General features: G+C 44.5%; 1 protein-coding gene across 1 annotated transcript in view; it reads right to left on the reverse strand.

The window, feature by feature from the left end:
- Positions 1-21498, reverse strand: part of NEDD9 (neural precursor cell expressed, developmentally down-regulated 9) — a 43031-nt gene that overhangs the window by 12033 nt on the left and 9500 nt on the right. Inside the window, exon 2 of the mRNA XM_054381955.1 lies at positions 11444-11884. Within this exon, the coding sequence (XP_054237930.1) occupies positions 11444-11884 (441 nt within the window). The remainder of the gene's footprint in view (positions 1-11443; positions 11885-21498) is intronic.

Below are 21498 nucleotides of genomic sequence, written 5' to 3' on the forward strand. Positions count from 1 at the left end.
TTCTGCAAAGCAAGAGGAAATGAGCAGCAGTGACTGCATTTGCTTTCCTGGGCTGAGTGAGTTAGCAGCTCTGCTGTGTGGTTGAACTGCGGTATCAGCACACGTTCTGACACTGCCACTTGCCTTTGATTGGGTGCTCTCCAGTGGATTTTCTGAGAAGTAAGACTCAAGATGTGTGAAGATAAGGGTATGTGACAAACACGACCCTGATACAGAGCGTAGCTGTAGTTCTTGATAGTGTTTCAATCCTAAAAATAAGAGGGTATTTTTTTCTACAATTTCTGTCCATTTGTTGTCCAAGACCTATACCTCCGAAGATCTGCTTTTCTGCCTGGACATCATCCCAGGCAACCTGCTCTAGGTGAACCTTCTTCAGCATGGAGGTTGGGTTTGATGACCTCCAGAGGTCCCTTCCAACCCCTATCAGCCTGTGATTCTGTTTCTGCTATAACTGTGCATGTACTTGGGGCTAAAGCACGTCCAGATGTCACTGATTCATGGTGTGTTAAACTGAAAATGCTGAACTTTGCAGGCTCAGGGATTTAAACAGAAACTTTGAAATGTGGCTCTGAAGTGCCTCATCAGGAGATGCTCAGCCTTAAAAAATGTCCCCATGGTACTGTAATGCAAATACCAAGTAATGAAAATGGGTGTTAGACTTTCCTCCTTTTGAGGTTGCTGAGGTGATTGTCTCCTTCTACTCAGCACTGGTGAGGCTGCACTTTGAACACTGCATTCAATTTTGGACTTCCTCACTACCAGAAAGACACTGAGGTGTTTGAGTGGGTCCAGAGACAGGCAACAAAGCTGGTAAAGGGTCTGGAGCCCAAATCTTATGAAGAGCAGCTGAAGGAACTGGAGCTTTTTAGCCTGCAGAAAAAGGAGGCTTAGGGAGGCTTTCTCACTTTCTACAACTACCTGAAAGGAGGTTGTGGCAAGGTGGGGGTCAGTCTTCAGTCTTTTCACCCAAGTAGCAAGCAATAGGACAAGAGGACAGCCTCAAGTTGGCCCAGGGGTGGTTTAGATTGAACATTAGGAAAAAATTCTGAAAGGGTTGTCAGGCACTGGAACAGGCTGCCCAGGAAAGTAGTGGGGTCCCCATCCCTGGAGGGATGTAGAAGACAACGTAGATGTGGTGCTGAGGGACATGGTTTACCAGCAGACTTGTTGGTGCTGTGTTACTAGTGCTGGTTGGATGTGATCATCTTAAAGGTCTTTTCCAACTTAAATGAGTTTATGATTCTGACCAGATTTATGCAAACTTTGGGTTGTGAGTTGTGAAGATGTAGAGCAGAAGCTGTGAAAAGGATTAAAGATAAAAAATGTGAAATCAGGAGGTGGCCTTGAAACAAATCCTCAGCTGCTGGCGATGGGAGCACAGACAGCTGCTCTGCAACCAGCCCAATCCTGACTGTTCAGGTTCTGCTGTGACACTTGCCAATACCCAGCACCCCAAAGTAGGTTCATTACACTGTTTTGTAGTTTTTCCTCAATCTAAAGTGCAGGTTTGTTGTCTTCCCAAACAATGCTGCTGGGTTTGGTTTCATTCGGTTTGGTGGGGTTTTTTTCTGTTTTTTTTTTTCTTTGGTTGCTGTTGGGATTTTTGGGTGGGGTGATTTATTTTTTGAATTTATTTATTTTTTAATCTATGAGGTTACATAAAGGCCCTAAGTTCCCATGAGAGCAACACGACAGGGCTGTATGAAGTGTAGTGGAATGGTGATGATATCCATCAGCTGTACCCTTGGATTACGGTGCTGCATTTTTCTTGCTGCTGGTGTACATGATCACAAACTAAGGGCAGATACAAGAGGCTATCTCTCTACAGATCTTACCAAATGAGCTGCACAAGGCACAAAAAAAACCCCAGAAAAAGCTCAACAGTTTTGTCACTGACAAGATTTTACTGCTTTTTTTGTCTGTATTTTAATGATGCATTCGTGACCTGATCCTGCTCACACTCTCATCATTTCTAGGGCTTTCTGCCAGTTGTGTTATGAGCAATACTTCTGCTTGCTTCAGTGCAACAGGCTTGGTGCTGGCTGGCCTTGAATTGCAAAGCTGACTGGGAAAGGGTATTTCCTAGCTTCTGGTGGAGTCGTTCTTGCTCAGAAAATGTGATTAAAGAGAGGCAAACCAGCACTTCTGAGCATGTTCCCATTTTTTTTTTTTTTTTGAGAGGAAGGGAACAAGAGAGACAAGCAAAATAGAGCTGTTACTATAAAAATATCAGCAATTTTAAGAGGATACTTGCTCAGTGTTCTTGGTAAGAGTTTTAGCAGTGCCATCCCCATGACAATTACTCATTTTTAGACACTGACATCACTATTTCTGCATGTGTTGGCCAACAGGGCTAATGAGCTGATGTGTTACAGTACTGGTGATAGAACAGGCATGCACTCAGAAACAAATGTCTGTGAATGGATCTTACAGAGAAACAAAATCTCCAAATTTTTGTGTGATAAGTCCTTCTAAGGGAGAGATAATTTATCTGATAAAGCATTCTCTGGAAGCCTCTGATTAAATCTGAGCTGGAAGTGCATGGTGAAACTCAGTGCCTCGATGTTTTGGTATCTTGCCCACAATAGATACTTCAAGCAGCTTTGGCCATCCCACACTGTCTCCCTGCTTTAAAAAGGTTGTCATGTGAAGAACCATTTGGCAAATGTGCACTTGTTTTCTATGCTGGTAATACTATGAGTGTCTCTTCTGAAGGACAGAAGACTACATTCAGGGTGGGCTTAGAGGAGGAGAGGAAGGAAAAGGATGAGCAGACAGGGTGCTGGGACAGATAGGAAAGAGTGGTCTTACTGCTGTGAATTGCATAATAGCCTGAAGGCTCAAACAATAACCCAGTTTGGTTCAGTCTAAACAACTTCTTCTAATGCTCTTGAGGAGATACATCTTGTTTCTGTTATTTCTTCCCTCCTATATTGAATTTCTGGATGGAAGGTGGGGGGAAAGCTTCATTTGGGAATAGCTGAAGTAGGGTATTTCTGTGAGTTCCCTTCAAATATTTTCTTTCTTCTTTTAAGACATTTCTCAGAACAGATCTTTCCTTGTCACCAGTTTCAGTTTTGGTGGCCTGGCCTTTCCCAGTGAGCAAAAATAATAATTGAGATGAAACACTCTCAAAGAGTTTGAATTCCAGAAGGGTGCTGTTGGAGGTATGCTTGGGCAGAAACAACAGAAGTGCCCCTAAATCATTCAGGTTGGGAACCATTTTGCTCTGAGAGAAGTAGGCAAAGAAAACTTTCCAGTGGGAAGAAACTCAACTGAATTTGATTTTTTAAAGGTTTTCTGGCTCACAAGTTGCAGTCTGGCTCCATTGAGGACTGGGTTTCTCAGGGCAGCCATAGAGACAGGTGCTCCTATGAACTGGTGTTTAGATTAGCACAGCTTGCTTTGGCAGGTCTGTGGAAGGCATAGATACCTTTTAAGCAGCTATAAACTCCATCCTAAATTGTCTGTTGCATCCGTTTAATAATTACACCAGACCTCAGTCAGGGATGATTGTGCATATGAAGTTGTGATGCTGAGACCCAATGGAGACATGTTACAGTCTTTGAAAGATTAGGGATGAACTGTCTTATGGAAGGTTTCTACCTGCAAAGAAGTTAACTACATTAATGTCACTTTGATTCTATTCTAACAACTTGTTCTGGGGGAAAGCTTAATTTAGATGATTTTCTATAAAAAAATGATGGGTGGAAGGGAACCTAATGAATTTCAACAGGGATAAGTGAAGGGTTCTGCACCTAGGGAGGAATAAACCCACACAACAGTACAGGTTAGGGGTTGTCCTGATGGAAAGCAGCTCTGCAGAGAAGGAATGGGAATCCTGGTGGGCAGTAAGTTAACCACGAGCCAGCAATGTGCCCTCATGGCCAAGAAGGCTAATGGTATCCTGGGGTGCATTAAGAAGAGTGTGACCAACAGGTCAAGGGAGGTTCTCCTGTCTTTCCATTCTGGATACTGTGTTGAGTTCTGGGCCCCCCTGTGCAAGAGAGACAAGGAACTACTGGAGAACATCTAGGGGAGTGCCTCAAAGATGATGGGGGGACTGGAACATCTCTCTTACAAGAAGAGGCTGAGAAACCTGGGGCTGCTTAGCCTGGGGAAGCCTGAGAGGGGATCTTACCAATTCTTTCCAACATCTAAAGGGTGGTGGACAACAGGATGGGGCCAGAGTCTTCAGTGCCCAGCAACAGGACAATTGGCAGTGGGCACAAACTGGAACACAGGATGTTCCATGTGAACATGCAGAAAACTTTTCCTGTGAGGGTGCCTGAGCACTGGAACAGGTCACCCAGAGAGGTTGTGGAGCCTCCTTCTTTGGAGACATCTTTAGATGTGATTGTGGGTAACCTGCTCTGGGTGGCTCTCCTTTAGCAGGGTGGGGCTGGACTAGATGATCTCCAGCAGTACCTTCCAACCCCCACTACTCTGGGATGCTGTAAAATTACCATTGCTGTTTGAAAAATAGGGCAGTGGTGGAGTCATTGTCCCTGGGGGTGTTCAAGCAGTCTATGGACTTGGCACTGAGGGACATGGTTTACTGTCAGCCCTTCAGTGCTGGGTTGAGGGTTGGACTGGATGATCTCTTCCAATCTGATATATTCTGTGATTCTGACTCTGTTCCATGCAAGACATGTGGAATGCTGATATTCTGATGCTAATTAGTGTTCTTAAAACAAAACACATCCAAAATCATTCAAAGCCTGCAAAGCCTTTCGAGTTCAACAGAACTATGTTTCCTGACTCTCAGCAACCCATCTTCATCTGTCCATTTCCTATTTCCAGAAACCACACTTCCCCTTTATGATGACATTCACTTTTGGGACAGTTTTCCACTCTTGTGTTTGTAAAGTGCTCCACTGCTGTGCTTGGATTTTAGCACCTACAGGGAAATTTAGGTTACCCCACATTATCATTAGGTCATTGTGTTTTCAGATGTAACCAAAGGTCCTCTTTTTCTTGACAACAAGAGACAGGACTAGAGGAAATGGTTTTAAGCTGTGCCAGGGGATGTTTAGGCAAGATATTAGGAAGTATTTCTTCACTGAAAGGGTTATCAAACATTGGTATGGTCTGCCCAGGGCAGTGGTGGAGTCACCATCCCTGGGGGTGTTCAAGCTTAGGGACATGGTTTAGTGTTGGCCTTTGAGTCAAGGTCGAGGGTTGGATTGGATGATCTTTGATGTGTCTTACAACCAAATATATTCTGTGATTCTATCCAGTCAGGTTTCTAACCACCAAGAATGCCCATAAGCATTTTTTTTTTAATTATTCATTTTTTAGCTAAGGGTTGATCCTGCAGGCAAGTTTGTGTGCTCTGGGCCCTCTGTTGTTGGATGAAATTGCAGGACTGTTTGTTTTTTTTTTTTTTTTCTGATACTAGAGGGGAAAAAACCCAAGCATGACTCTGGTCTGCAAATAGAACTGATTAAAGAGAGCCCTGAGCTCAGGGAGAAGCAGGGAGTGATGCTGAGCTCATATGTTTGCTCAGCCTAATAAAATGCAGTCACTCTTTTTCTTAAAATACATCTCTACAAATCACACCAGTGACCAACTACTGCTTACTCTGACTTGTGGAAGAGAGTTTCTTCACTCAGTGGTTTTCGTGGAGACCACTGAGGGCAGATTAGCTGTGCAGGCTTTTTTGCAGTAAAATGACTTTTCTCCTGTTAATGTCACGTGGAAAGCTACAAGTGAAAACTCTGTCTCAAGAAAATGCAGTGTGCTGGTTTTACCACCCAGTTTGCATTTAATTTCTGAGAATTTCATCCTGTAGAGCACACTTTGTGAAACAGGGCACCAAGGAGGTACAGGTCACTCTGCCTGCTGCAGGCTGCAAGTTTGCTGTGTGTTCAGCACTCCTAACACTGAACCAGGATTTTGTTAGGAAGGATACAAATCCCCAAAGTAGAATTTGTAATGTGAAAGCAGAAGAGAATCCATAGAATCATAGAAGCATAGTATCATAGAATGGTTTGGGTTGGAAGGGACCTGCAGTGAGATTCTTCATTAGGTCAGGCTGCCCAGAGCCCTGTTGAGCCTGACCTTAAATATCTCCAAGGACAGGGCATCAACTACATCCCTGACCCACCTGTCCCAGTGTTCCACTACCCTCATGGTAAAGAACTTGTTCCTAATGTCCAACCTAAGTCTACTCTTCTCTAATTTAAAACCATCATCCCTTGTCCTATCACTGCAGGCCTTTGTCCCTCTCCAGCCTTCTTGTAGGCCCCCTTCAGGTACTGGAAGGCCTCTATTAGGTCCCCCTAGAATCTTCTCTCCAGGCTGAACAACCCCAGCTCCCTCAGCCTGTCTTCATAGGAGAGGTGCTCCAGTCCCCCCAGACCAGCTGCATCAAGTCTATGTCCTCCTTGTGTTGCAGGTGCCACAGTGCTTGTGTCAAGGGACTAGAAAAGGACTGAGCTATTTAAGTAAAAGCTGTATCACAGGAAGCTGAGGTATTCCAGACTTAAAGGTAAACAGTGATGTTACTCTATCCTGGAATGTAAACACATTTTGCCAACAAGCTACAAAAGACTAGATACACTCCTGTTCTTCTGTTGATGACAATATATATGCCACAGCTCTTGACTATGCTTAATATATGTGGGGTTTTACTTCGTAATGTGCAAAATAGGCAAGAAAAAAGAATAATACTGGAAAGGCAGGCTCATTACTGGAGCAAACATTCTGTGCAGCTGTTTGTTTCCTCCCAGCTAAGACAGTCCTTGTTTAATTGGGAGGAAAAACATTGTAACGTGGCTAACTGGCTTCTGCTGCTCAAGCCTGTGCCAGAACCCTCAGGGTGGTGCTGCTTGTGGGGTGGTGTTTCTACTTTCTCATGGATTCAACCAATGTGACTCTAACATAAATAAAGACCAGGGAATAAGGTCCGTTCCATTAGCTGTGTTTTTACCCAAACCTCCTGCTGAAGGAAGGCAGCAAGCTCTTGAAAAAGGTGGAGATTGCAGGATGGTGAGGTGTGAAACCCTTGATCTGTCAAGGACATGTTTATACTTGGAAATAAGCCAGGGAATTTTCGTTTGAATAGGAGTTCCTTCCCTCTTCTGCTTTATCCACTTCTAAAAGGTGGATAAATCTGAGTGTTTCCTGAACTGTAAAGATCTAGTTCAAACAGAGCAACAAACAAAAAAGCTGATGTGTTCCAAGTTGGCATTAATCTCTCTTTGCCTGAGTTAGTCTGTGCTTTGTGAGAGCTGTGGTTCAGGGCTGGTAACCCCTGTCATCTAGCTTCTTCCCTGGATGAACAGCTGTGGTACATCAGCCTTGTACTGTTCAGATTTCCCTTGCTCAAAAGCTCTCTTGAAAGCTACTGGTTCCTGCAGAAAGCTTGCAGAACTTGTCAGAACTGTTTTCCACGTGAAAATATTTCCCTTATGCTTTTTGGGGGGCAAATTACTCTGTAATTCTGTGAGCCTAAGAGCAGAGTAAGACCAGGTCCTAAGGGATCTATGCAAGGACATAGGGTCTGGATCTCTAAACACAACTTTATTGAGGAGCTTCAGCATGAGACAAGATGCAACAGGCCAGTGCAGGCATCAAGGGCACATGTCGGGGTGCACAATGCCCTGCATCCATTTTCAGGCTGGTAGAGACAGCACAACAGACCACTTAGCAGAAATGCTGGACCAGAAAAAAATGTTTAAATTATGGTGGTGACTTTTTTAACATTCAGCTTTCCCTTGATAAAGCTCATGTGTGAACTAATGATTAATCACAGATGCAAAAGACTCTGTGCTTTGACAGCACCTTTCCCAAAGGATGTTCCCAAAGCAGAATGAGCTCCCTCGTAATTGCCCTGCATATTTTGCAGATGAGATTGCTGAAGTGCAAAAGCACCACTCAAGACTATGCAGCAGCCTGTGGCAAGGATAAAACCCTGGGTTCCTGAGTGTCAGATTTATCTGAAGGTTCCTTCTCTTTGCTGCTTGCAGCAAAAGCATTGAGTTTGAAGGCAGATCACCGAAAGAAGGAATTCTAAAATACAGCTTTGGTATCTTTATGCTCCTCAGCCACTCATAGCACTTAAGGGTGTAGCTGGTTTGTGACTAATCTTGCAGCATAGCTATAAAAACTTGGGGCTAACCAAGGCTAATTTTAAACCATCTCTCATTATCTCTGTCATTTGTAGGGTGAGTTTTAGAAGGTGGTATTTTTATTTGATAGAAGAAGCTGATACAGCTCTCTTGTCAACAACTAACTTGGCCAGAATCAACCCATCATTATAATTACCTGCCTCAGGACTCCTTTTTGACTTGCTTCACCTTTCTGGTGAAGGAGATGCAGTTACCTCAGCACAGCTTTATTACATGCCTGCTGCTGATTTACTGTTGCTTGAGGCTAGACAATTCCTGCCTGACAGCAGTTCCTAAGCTGTGCCTGTAAAACCTGTATGGCAGCCAAACCACACATTTGCACAAAGAAATGAGGAAAATGCATGCAGAAATGGATAGGAGAGAAACTGCTGGTCCTGCTTTGACTGGTTTCTCATGGATACAGTCTTCTCTAGCTACTGCTATGGGAAGGAAGAAGGTTTACTTATAGAACGACCTCAGCACCACCCTCCCATGTCCTTAAAGCTGCCAAAATGCAGGGCTTGTAAAGCAGCTGTTTCTGCTGATGGGAGAAAGCAGAGTGGCTCACTTGAGCCATCGGGGCAGGTGTCACAACTCTGAGAAAAGAGCTTCATCATTTGGAAAGCCAAAGCAAAGATTCCCCACATCAAATCTTCAAGGATTTCCAGATTTCCTTAATACTGGCTGCTTTTACAGATCCCTAGAGGAAGAGGATTTGGAGGAGGACAGGCTGTTTTCTCGGACAAAGGAGGCAAGTGCTAAAGTGCTTCCCCCTAATTAGCTTTTCTTTCACAAAGGCATTAGCAGGCAGTTGCAGCTGTAACAGTAAAAAGCTGTTTTGCCAAGTTAGAAGGATAAAGAATGAAATAGTTATACCCTAGACGCCTCCCTTACTAACTACCCTCCAGTTCTCTCCTATCTACCATGGTTTCAACCCTAGTGGGCTCTTTTCAATGTAGAACTGAGCAGCTCCGAGGGACTGCCTCTGATCAAAGCAGGACACTGCCATAAGGTTTGCTATCTGGCAAGCCTACCACTAACATACAGTGAAACTGGGGGTTCTTAGGGTAAAGAAATGTGAAGTCGGGCTTAAAGTTATCCTATGCTAAGTAAGAAGAATTGCTTAGTTCTGAACAGGTTAGTAGCTACTTTGCTGAGGGTAAAATGCTTTATAACAGGTTAGTAGCTACTTTGCTGAGGGTAAAATGCTTTATAAATATGTGTGTTTACTACATTCCGCAGCTGGAAGCAAAGTCAATTGCTTTTGTGCAGCACAGCTGACCTCTCACAGGTTGCAAGGCGTTAACTAAGTTCGAAGTCAGCCAAATAAATGGTCTTAGTTTTCTAAACAAGGTGACTTGGATTCAGAAAAATGCATATTCAAGCTTGCTGAGAAATTTCAAGACAGAAACATGGAGAAAAGTGCTGTAGTGCTGTTGATTTTCGCATCTCAACAAGAAGTTTGCACTTAAGCAGATCAAGTCTAAAACTGCAGTACACAGCACTTACTCCAAGCTAATATCTTGGGCTTCCCAACAGACCTGAGTGCAGCTTTACAGTATGGGGTATCTCCTGTGGCTCCCGGCAGCAGGCTGAGGCATCTCTGCACAGTACTGGTGCAGGCTGCCAGGAGAGGCTATGGCATGTCCTCCTGTGGAGAGATTTCTAACCCACCTGGACACTGCAATTCTGGGCAACCTGCTCTGGGTGAGCCTGCTTTAGGAGGGAGAGGTTGGACTAGATGATGTCCAGAGGTCCCTTCCAACCACCACCATGCTGTGATTCTGTGACATACATTAAAATGTGATCTCTTCTGTCTTGTCCCATCAATAGGCTATTTGCCAGGTGTTCACTAACCACCTTGGAGGGTATCTAAATGCTGCCGTGGAGAGGGAAACTGTACTGCCCCTGAAAAACATTTCACCATATCTAGTCTGTAGGGAAAGGAGAAAAGGAGAGAAAAGACGTGAGGTTTCTCAAGAAAACCTACATAATTGCTCCAGCAAAGTTTCAATCGCTTTGCAAGCGCAATTGTCTCACTTTTATCTTCCTGCACATCCTACTAAGCACAACTGTGGAAAAGCTGAGGAAACCAACCTTTATAACTTGACTTGGAATGATTTCACAGATTTTTTTCTCTTGCTCAGAAGGGAAAAAAAAAGATTTTTTTTCTTATAAAGGAAAATTGAATTATAACAAGGAAATATAAACATTAGAAGACACCTGATATGAAAAAAGACTTAGTTGGGAGTGTGGTGGGGGAATAACCTGAAGCAGACTTTCTTGCCCATCTAAATTAGCAGATGGAAATTTAAACTAGTCAGGATCTTCCTGATAAAGACATCATCTGCTCACATAACTTGGATACAAATATCATGCTTTAAGCTCTAAAGGTAAGGAGGGTGCTAATAGCTGTTGAGCTGGAATGGAGGGACTGTAGAAACTTCCTTTTTGGCTCGGGTCTGAGAGACCAGGAGAATCTCCTTTCTCCTTTTGAACCATCAGGGCAGTGTGCATCCCCAGGTACTCAGCACTGTGTGCCACCAGCGCACCTGGCAGGTACCCTGTGAATGTAAAATGAGGGAATGCTAGGAGGAGAGCCTGGGAGGGACTGCAGGAGTAAGGTGGGATCCACAGTGCCTCTCCCTGGAGCCTTAGGAGCTCTTGGCTGCTGCAGTCATGGCTGCATCATGGGGCTGTTGCAGATCCCAGTTTCAATCAAGAAATTTAGCTGTAGATAAACATCAAATGCACCCTTACAAACTTTAGGTTCTGTATTAAAACATCCCTCGTTTTCATCATCCTCACTCTTCCAGGTATGGCCCTTGTCTCATCAATCATTGCTTCCTCTTTGTAGTTTAGACCCAGTGGGACTCCTCCAGCAAGGCAATACATCATTTTTAATTAAACAAAAAAAATTACATGGGCAGATGATGTAATTGCTCATTAATTTGTGTGAGAGTTAATCTCATGGCAGCGGCTCTCTTTTGAGCATATTTATGCAAGAGTGCTGTAGGCCAGATTTGCTTCAGCCTCCCTGGGGAGCCAGGGAGGATGCAAGATCACAAATTCCCCCTCACCTTCAGCAGCTGCAGTAGCACAGCTCCAAAAAAAGGTATCTGAGTTTTGAATGAAGGAAGCTATTAAGAACTGGGCCTTTCTCTTCTTCCCATAGCAGTAAAGTTACTGCTGTAACTTATATATATATATATATGTTTGTCCTTCCTATATCTGAGGTCCACAGGCTATGACTAGACATGAATCACTTTACTGGTGGTCAGCATAAGTGACCTGCCTTGGAGCTATGGCATGAAAGCAAATGCACACACCTTGTTAGTCAGACCTGGGCCATCAATAGGTCGCTGCATGGAGGGTGGCACCTGGTAAATATCTTGTCCCACAACTCCATGACCAGTGGGTATTTGGTAAATTCCCTGATTCACATGGGAAGGAGGCACTTGGTAGACAGGATCCCGTGCTGAGGCGTGTGAGCTTGGCACTTGGTAGATCTTTTGTTGGTTGAAGGACTGAGGCATCAATCCTGAACTGGATATATCCTGGCCGGGAGGATTGTCCTGTACCACTGGACCTATCAGGAGTTTGACGCGGTTGCCTGGAACGATGCCCTGCCGGCCGTGCAGGGAGCAGAGCCACCATCCTTCCAGACCTTCAGTGTTCTGTTCTATCACTGTCAAAATGTCTCCTTTGCGGAAGGCCAACTCCTCTGCACACTCGGGGACGTTGTCGTACAGGGCTCTGGCCATAAGATTCTGTGGGGAAAAGAAGAGCAAATGAACACACAAGCTCCAGTTCTTCCAGAACTTCGAGCACCTTCTCTGTGGAGAGAAGCAAGAACTGAAATTGAAAAAGCAGTGTGGATGGAAAATCATGCAGCACAAGATTCCTCGGTCTCAAGTTGGAGAAAGGAGAGACTTGTGCATTAGCAACACTGCTGGTGAGAACTTTTCCAGTAATAACAGATTAGCTAGAAGCTCTTTCTGTGACCTGTCAGGAAGGTTCTGCTCTTGGCATTGAGATTTGAGATCTTCCTGTGAATGGGGATTCATACCTTCACCTCTTGACGTCAATTTCCCTATAAACACACTCCCTGTACTGCTACAGCTAGCTGATATTCAAAAGAGAACTTGACCAAGACTCTCAGGGACATAACCCTGAGCAGTTGTTTCCAAACATGTTTACATTTGCAGGGTCCCAAAAGACTTTCCACTGGAGGTGTGGAGCCCATTAGTGCAAAGGCAGTGTGCTGGCTTTTCTGAGCTGCTCTTTAAAGCCAGGGATCTGTAAACCACCTGGGGAGAAAAACTGCCCTAAAATACAAATTGACTAAATGTCACATGTTGTAAACTGCAGTGCTCATGTTGATATGTAGCTCTGTGCCTTCTCATTCCTCCTGTAAACGTCCTTGGTGGCACAGTGCAGCACAGCACAGGCTTAACTGGTAAAAAGCTGCCTCAAAACCACTATCACCAAAAATAAACCAACCTAAAAGGACAGGGTCCCTCTGAGTCCCACTCTCTGCAGAACAATCAAGAGGACATTATGTAAAAACTAACATCCCCATTAACCCCAGCTGGTGTCATGCCTTTGCCATGGGGAAAGCTGCACCAGTCCGTGGCATGTCCTTTATGGTAAAGAATATAAAAGGTTAGGTGCCAAATATTACCATAGAGTGCATCTATATGTAACTTGGGAGGAGTCTTAAGGGTGGCCAAGAAGTGTCTTTGACTTTTATCAGGATAGCTGAAGCTTTCTTATATGCATTGTGCTTGATTGAGAGAGTTGGGGTTGTTCAGCCTAAAGAAGAGAAGGCTCCAGGAAGAGGTTATTGCAACCTTTCAGTACTTAAAGGGGACCTATGGTAAAGATGGAGAGAGACTTTTTGAAAAGGATTGTTGTGACAGGGCAAGGGGTGATGGTTTTAAACTAAAAGAGGGGAGATTTAGCTAGATTTAAGGAAGAAATTTTTTTACACTGAGTGTGGTGAAGCACTGGCACAGGTTGCCCAGAGAGGGGGTAGATGTTCTGTCCCTGGAAACGTTCCTGGTCAGGTTGGACAGGGCTCTGAACAACCTGATCTAGTTGAAGACGTTCCTGCTTACTGCAGGGGGTTGGACTAGATGACCTTTAAAGGTCCCTTTCAATCCAAACCATTCTATGATTGTGCCAAGTGGACCAGCAGCATTAATACAGGCAGCTTCACACAGGTCTGCTCACAAGCATTTGTTTGTTGCTTCAGGCAGGCTTTGCTGCCTGCCCTGCCTTCTGCTTTGTTGTGGCTATGCTACCTATTGTGGCTATGCTACCCAGCAGTACCTCTGCTGAGAGGTATAGAAGTGTTACATCCCGAGTTGATGTAAGATTGTGGTCTGAGAGGTACAGAAATGTTACTAACAAGTGACATCTCCTCTCTTGGACTCAACCAGCTCCCTTCCCTCTTTCTTTGCAGGCACATCCAGTTCCAAATAATCAGCCAAGCTTAGGTATTCAATGGAAAGTAGGCAGGCTGTCGGTACTGACGTTCTTGGACCCCTTACAAAAGCCATGGACGCTTTATTTCTTGGCTCTGGTGGTATTTCCAAATGGTTGGCAACAACTGCTCCATGCCCGCCTCCTTTGCCTGCCTGCCTGCCTGCTTTTTGGTGAAGACAATCAGCAGAGACTGTTACAAACTAATTGTAAGCACTTGGAAAAATACACAGAGTCCTGGATCAGGAGCAGTCCAGCTGAAGTATTTGGATGCAATGCAAAAGCTGAAATGGTGCTAATCCACCATAAGATAGGATATGCAGCTGTCTTGGAGAGTTATCGTCCCTCTGTTAAAGGGATAGTGTCAAGTACCATTGAGTGGTTTTATCGGTCATATTTATCCTCCTTCTTGGACACAGCAAAATATGTTTGGATATGGGTGGGTTTTTTTATCCTCTACTTCTTATATCTTTCCCCATCAACACACACTGATGTTCTCCCATCACCTCTGTGCTTCATCAAGGCAGCAGACTTCCATTCGACCTTGCTCAGCTCAACTTTTCCTTTGTGTAGCATACAGTCAGGAGGTTGTATGAAGGGCTTACTGGTGGATGTGTAAAGGGTAAGCTCAGATGTCATGTAAAAGGTCAATGAAGATGCTTTTCCCAAGACATTCAGTGTTGAAATGGGGTACATGAGATCAGTTTTCTCTCCTCTGAATGGGGGATCAGCTTTCAAATGTATGAGAAGCACTGGCTTTGCCTTTCATCAGCATCATTAGTGAGGTCAGTATAAATTAAGCTTTGGCTTGGGAAAGCAGAACTGCCATTTTGAACCCCCATGTAAACAGCAGTGCTGGGGCCCACCATTCTCTCTGATGTACGTCTCCTCAGCTCATCAGTCAACAACACTAAGAAATGTGAACAGAGATAAAGCAGGGAGCAAGTGATAAAGCAGGGAGCACTTCTGTCCATGCCTTGGCAAACTGTGAAACTATTCTTTAGCATGGCCAGCACCAGAGCTCTCTTCTTGAACATTACATCTATGCTCTTGCCATGCGGACCTGGCTGCTCAGCTGAGTCCAGCGAGCTCAGGAAAGAAAAGCTCCTGCTTAGGCTGAATATGAAAGCTAATCTCTTGTCTTTCTACATTTCTTTCTAGTGTGTCTTTCACAAGAAAAACCCACTGGCATGACTAGCTCAGCCTGTGCAACTATTTAAAGGAGGCTTTCACAGAGAATGCTGTTTAAAGAAGGAGGAAGATTACAGAGGGGCACAAAACAAGCAGGCTAAATCAATGATAAATGCTTATTCTTCTATACTTTGGTGATTAAAGGTATTTGAAAAGCCTGATTAGCTTTTACAGCAAAGCAATTCTCAGAACAAAGCTGGAATGGTGATAGAATTAGAGCAGATAAAAATTCCCATGTGAATTTTTTTTCCCCAGTTGCTCATTATCTCTGTCCCAGTGACCTTCTCACCACCTGGCATGCAGCATGTTAATACTTTCTGGATGTGCTTCAAGAACTTCTTTGCTGCAAACACAGCTTCAGATTCTCGTTGTCAGCGTTAAGTCAGGCACCAGTATGAGAATTACACTAATTGGTTGCCACTTGCTTCACAGCAATTTCCCCAAGGCCTTTTAAATAGCCCGGAGCCATGCCACCAGCATCAGTCACTGATGGAGCAGTAGAGCAGGCAAAATATTTCTCCAAATAAGCACTGGGACCAGAAACATTAAGCCTGTTGTTTATTGCCAACAACATAAGCACTGTGCCTGCTAAGGAAAGCTTCTGGGTTTTGAGCGTTTCCCTGACTTCATTCTTCCTTCCAGGATTTCTCAATCTGAGCTTCAGGAGCAGTGTCAAAGTTGCTTTTATTAGTCAGCAGAGTCACTCCTGAGAAAACCGAAACTTTCACCACAGAAGGTCATCAGGGAAGCTTTGGAAAACCACACAGCTGATTTAACCTGCTGTGGTGATCAAGATGGTAGACTCTACTTTTCCACACACAAAGAAGTCTTGATCAAAGACACCCCTCAACGATTGTGGGTTTGACCTGGATTGCTCTGGCAAATTAGAATGATTTTTTGGATGCTGTGGGCATCATAGCCCACACCTCACAACATTCCTTCTCATTGGTCTCATCAGCTTACAGATGGGAGGGTTATCTGCAATTAATTGGACTTGCTTTTAGAAGCATGGATCTGTCACTCATCTCTCTGTGAAACAGACACCAAATAAGCACCAAAATCTGACACAAAAAGGCAAAGGCACAGCAATGACCTTTTTGTATGACTATGTGCTAAAAAAAACAACAAAACCTTGGCCATTTCCTAATAAAAAATGGCAACAGAGAAAGGGATGTTTAAAGACTTTGTTGCCCTTGTCTTGAAGCTTGTTTTCACAACTGGCAAGTTGCACAGAGGTCCTTTTATATTTCTAATACAAAGAGGAAAAGAAAAAGGAGGGCAACAGAGGAGGCCACAGAAATTATCAGAGGGATGAACACCTCTGCCATAGAGAAAGACTAGTTGGGGTTGTTCAGCCTGGAGAAGAAAAGCCTCCAGGGAGACTTATTGTGGCCTTTCAGTCATCGAAGGGGCCTATAACAATGACAGGGACAGACTTTTTAGCAGGGCCTGTTGTGAAGGGACAAGGGGTGATGGTTTTAAGCAAAAAGAGAGGAGATTTAGATGTTTTTTACACTGAGGGTGGTGAAACACTGAGACAGGCAGCCAAGAGAGGTAGTGGATGTCCCATCCCTGGAAATATTCAAGAATTGGAACTACAAAGTTCTGTAATAGCAGGGGAGAAATCTGATCCTAGTAGGGGGAAAAATTGTTTTGCCATAGACATCAGATGTGCTTCATAAGACAAACATACTGGCACAGCTACCACCTTCTTTTGGTAAGATAAAGGATGTAAGTCTCTGTGCTCTTCTTTGGTCCACTTACAATAACTGCATGGAAAGTGCAGTGAGGCTCTCCTCAGAATCTGGATGTACCTGTGGTCCATACACAGCTCCATTCTCCCACAGAATCACAGAACTGTTTTGGTCAAAGAGACCTTTAAGATCATCAAGTCCAACTATTAACTCAGCATTGCCAGGCAACCAGTAAACCATGTCCCTCAGCATCACATCTACCCAGCTTTTCAACCCCTCCAGGGATGGAGATTCCACCACTGCCCCTGGCAGCCTGTTCTGGGGCTTGACAACCCTTTTGGGGAAGACATTCTTCCTAATATCCAACCTAAACCTTCCCTCCTACTACAATTAAAGAGTGCTTCTCTACAGCTAAGGGTTGACTGTAAGGATTCAGTTCAGTCTCTGTATCCTCAAGCCTTGCTAGCAATACTGGAATGTTTGGAAGTCAAAGCCAGGGTCAGGCCCTCACTATGTTAATACTCTGTACAGACAAAACAAAACAAAACAAAACCCAACACATTTGTTCTCAAGAAGATTGAATTCCTCTTAACCTTGGGCTCTTGAGTGGAGTAGAAAGCGTTTTCTGTTAAATCACTAAAAAAAGGAAGTTTTTCAGTCTCATGTTAAATAAAGTACTATCCCAGCCATCATCAGGTCAAAGTGAAAGAGAGCCTGACCCTAATGACTGCTGCCTGGGGACTTTAGCTGGAACGTGCTGCAAGAAAAAGCTCAGCAGACTTCATTGATGCCTTGTGTCAGAAACTCTGCCTGAAATAAAACTGAAATGGATACTCTCAGGATTAAATGCAGATTACAGTGCCTGTGGACCCAACTTTCTACACTGGTTGAGACAAAAGTAAAGCTTTCAAGCTGTCTCTAGGTAAAGTGAACCTGGGATTTGAAACTTCTGTGCCGGTTTTCCTTTAATGCCAGTTGTGAGTCCATTAGATAAACCCCAGAAAGGTGCAATCTGTATTCTTGGCACACCTTGGATTTTTCCCTCCCTTTTGCATCCAGGATGCATGTCCTAGTAAAAGCTGACTGAGAGCTAATGTTGCTGCTGTAAAAGCTGTCAGCTGTTCTACTTGCAGAGCTTGAAGAACAAAAAGACTCTGCAAACCATTCTTCTTCTCTGGTGCTGAAGGAATTAAAAAGCCAGAGTCAGATGGATAAATGAGGTCTGTTATATAACAGTCAGAAAATCTCAGAATGTTGTGGGTTGGAAGGGACCTCTGGAAAGGGATCATCTAGTCCAACCTCCCCTGCGAAAGCAGGGTCACCCACAGCAAGTTGCCCAGGATCATGTCCAGGCAGGTTTGGAATCTCTCCAGAAAAGGAGACTCCATAGTCTCTCTGGGCAGCCTGGTCCATCACCCTCACAGGAAAGAAGTTTTTCATTATGTTTAGGTGCACCCTCCTGTGTTCCAGTTTGTGCCTGTTGCTCTTTGTCCTGTTGCTGGGTGCCACTGAAAAGAGTCTGGTCCCATCCTCTTGACTGGCACCCTATAGATATTTTTAGCTGAAGTGAAAGGTGTCTACTCAGCCCTTAGCCTGCTGCAGATATGGTTAACAGGCCTGAATAAAGACACACAAAGATATCTGGAAGAATGTGATCTGTTTTGGTTGGCTTTCCCTGCAGTGAAGGGAACTGATGGACTTCTGTATATTGTGGTTTGGAGGATGAAAAGGTTGGTTGTGGATGAGGCCGAGTGGCAGAAGAGGCAAGAGTTAAAGAGAGTGGTGGAAACATCTACTCTTTCTGTTAGAGTAAACACATCCAGTGACGTGAGTATCAAGAGTGTGTGAGGTGCCCACAGCCATGGAAGCAAACATAGGAATAATAAATTACATGCTCTGAGATTAAATACAATGGACTCTTTAAGGGCTGAGTGTTGCAGTGCCAAGCTCTTAGCACAGGGTTGTGGACTTGACTCCTCAGTCAGCTCAGCAATGAATGAACCCACGAGGAAAAGGTTCAGCCAACCGTAAGCTTGAAGAAGTTCAGTCGCTCCCCTCAGAGATGCAATACAAGGATGTCCCAGAACACACAGACTGTGGATGTGATCCCTGCTCTGTGCTTGCCTGCTGGGGTGTGTGGTTGTGCTCTGCTTTGTCTTGCTTTTAAACTCTATGCATAAGAAGCAATATTTATGTGCAAACAGAATTAGGGAAATCACCTCTCCACTGAAAAAGGGTGGGACCCCATTTTTCTTTACTGTTTTTGGACAAACTGTTTCTTAAAAGGCCAAACTGCTTCTATGTATAGCTAGCTTAGGAGAAGGAAGGAAGAGAGGAACAAAGGAAGGAAAGGTGGGGGGAGACCCCAAAGGAGTGTCTGTGCACAAAGCAGTAGCTTCATTTTGGTTGGATCGCTTTTAATTACCCACCACGTAATATTTTTAATAGAGATTCCCTTGTCTTTAAGGTTCCAAAGTAAGCTTAAGCATTAGGATACCCTTGCTCAGCTGCAGTAGGCCTAGCAGTAATGATTTCCCTGTGGGACTGAAGGCCTGGTCTGAAGACCCTGTAAAGACCAAGTTTTATTCTGAGATAAACAGCTTGCTGCAAGCAGTACTGGTGGAAGAGAGGGAAGTTTGTGCTCTGTTTTGCCTTCCGAGTACACCTCCTTGTCTATTTCATGCTGTCACTGCCCCTGAAATAAAGAATTTACTGTGCTGCATTTGCAAGGAAGGGAACTATGGAGGCACAGTAGGTAATAGGTCTATCTGTAACAAGCAACTTTTCATGAAGGTTACAGTTCACTGAATAAGGCATTCAGCTGTGAAAAATGTCTGCTGTTGGTCTCCTCAAAGCTGGAAGAAGGTAGTGTGAGCAGCAAAGGTTGTATCTGGTATGCACAGAGCTTAACTGGCATGTTCTTAGGTATGTCCCTGTGGGCACTGACCTGGGCAATGGAAAAGGCACTTTGCTGCTGGGCAGTAACAATCCCCTACGTGTGTAGACCTCTAACAGCTAATCAAAGAATCTCAGAATGGTAGGGGTTGGAAAGGACCTCTAGAGATCATCTAGTCCAACCCCCCTGCTAAGTCAGGGTCACCCAGGATCACATCCAGATGGGTTTTTAAATTCTCCAGAGGAGACTCCACAACTTCTCTGGGCAGCCTGTTCCAGCATCCTCAAAGTAAAGTTTTTCCTTACATTCAGATGGAACCTCCTGTGTTCCAGTTTGTGTCTGTTGCCCTTCAGATGCAGTACTCTGGATGTGGCCTCACACTAGGAGGAGAACCTCCCTCAATCTGCTGGTCACACTCTTAGTGCACCCATTGGCCTTCTGGGCCACAAGGGCACATTGCTGGTACATGGTGAACTTATTCTCCACCAGGACTCCCAGGTCTGCTCCGCAGAGGTGCTTCCCAGCAGGTCAACCCCTAACCTGTACTGGTGCATGGGGTTATTCCTCCCCAGATGCAGGACCTTACTCTTGCCCTCATTGAACTTTGTTAGGTTCCTCTGCACCCAACTCTCCAGCCTGTCCAGGTCTTACTGAGCAGCAACATAGCCTTGCCAGCAACAAGCAGTGTGCAGGTACTTGTTATCTGAAGCCAACAGCTATGTAGAGGAGGCAGGAAGTGCTGCCACACCACATATGAAAGAGCTTGCTGAATTACCAGGGTGTTGTAGATAACTGCCGCTTTGGCAGGAGGACTTTGAAAGGCCCTTAGCATCTAATTCAGACTGCAGGTCTGCCTGCTGGCTCTGGGAACTGTGAGCTTCCTTGCCTCAAGGCCAATGACAAAAGTGTAACAAGCAACAAGTCAAGAGAAAACAGCCTTGGGTTGCTCTGGGGGAGGTTAGGTTGAGCATTAGGAAGAATTTCTTCCCTGCAATGGTTGTCAAGCCTTGGAACAGGCTGCCCAGGGAAGTGGTGGAGTCACAATCCCTGGAGAGTAGATGATGTGCTGAGGGATATGTTTTAATGGTGAGCTGGGTTAATGGTTGGACCTGATGATCTTAAATGTCTCATCCAACCAAACCAATTCTATGAAATAGGGACCCTGGTTGCTCAGGGTAGTCAGGTTTCAATTCACTCTTACAGGCAAAGCCCACAGTTCCACTTCTCAGGCACTCTTCTGCTTTCTTCCACAAAAAACCCACAAGTTTTGTTCTAGTGGAGATATTTTCTGGTCAAGCATTGCTAGCCCAAATTTACCCATCAAGCAGGACTTGGAATTTAAGGCAGTTTTCCATACACAGATTTGGAAGGCTGCTTTACAGCTAATGAGAGAGCTTTAAGCTAACGGCCTGAGCAGAGCCATAAGGAGGACAGATCTTCATCCACCCTAAGAATCCTTGCACTCTGCTCCTGTGCATCTCTGTCTGTCATGCTAAGTATTCCAAGCTACTTCGAGGTTGTGGAGTGGAAAACCTTGGATCTGCAGGGGAGAAGTGTCTTATTTCAGTGTTCCATCAAGCAGTCCCAGTCTGTCTGTCTGGCCTGAATTTCAGCTCTGGTGGAGTTGGTTTCTTCTTTCTTCTTTTTTTTTTTTTTTGACTTCTGACCAGTTACACAGATAGTTAAGAATGGAACTGTCTCTTCCTTAATGGATCACACTTGGATAAGGCAAAGTAGGCATGATGGCTGTCATGCTCTGGATATATTCACTGCCAAGTTTTGTAGGCACAACACTCTAGCCAGCAGGGGTTCCAGACAATGAGCAGATTGACCACTCCTCCATTCACACTCCTACTCAAGATGCTGATGTGGTCCATCAAGGTGACCCAAGACTAGGATTCAATTATAACCTAAATATGTGAGAGACTGAGGGCTCTCTGGTATGAGAACATCTTTTGTTTCTGTGTAGCTCTTCCATTTCAAGCAAACAGGAGATATTTGTGTATCAATCTTTTTTTGTAGGCAGTTGTCAAAATACTCTGTGAAACTGAGGCATAGCAGTGAATCTGCAACTTCAGAGGAAAGTAATTAGGAGAGTAGAAAAAGTGGAGGTCAA

The sequence above is a fragment of the Indicator indicator genome, chromosome 6, assembly GCF_027791375.1.
Source record: "Indicator indicator isolate 239-I01 chromosome 6, UM_Iind_1.1, whole genome shotgun sequence".
Classification (NCBI taxonomy): domain Eukaryota; kingdom Metazoa; phylum Chordata; class Aves; order Piciformes; family Indicatoridae; genus Indicator; species Indicator indicator.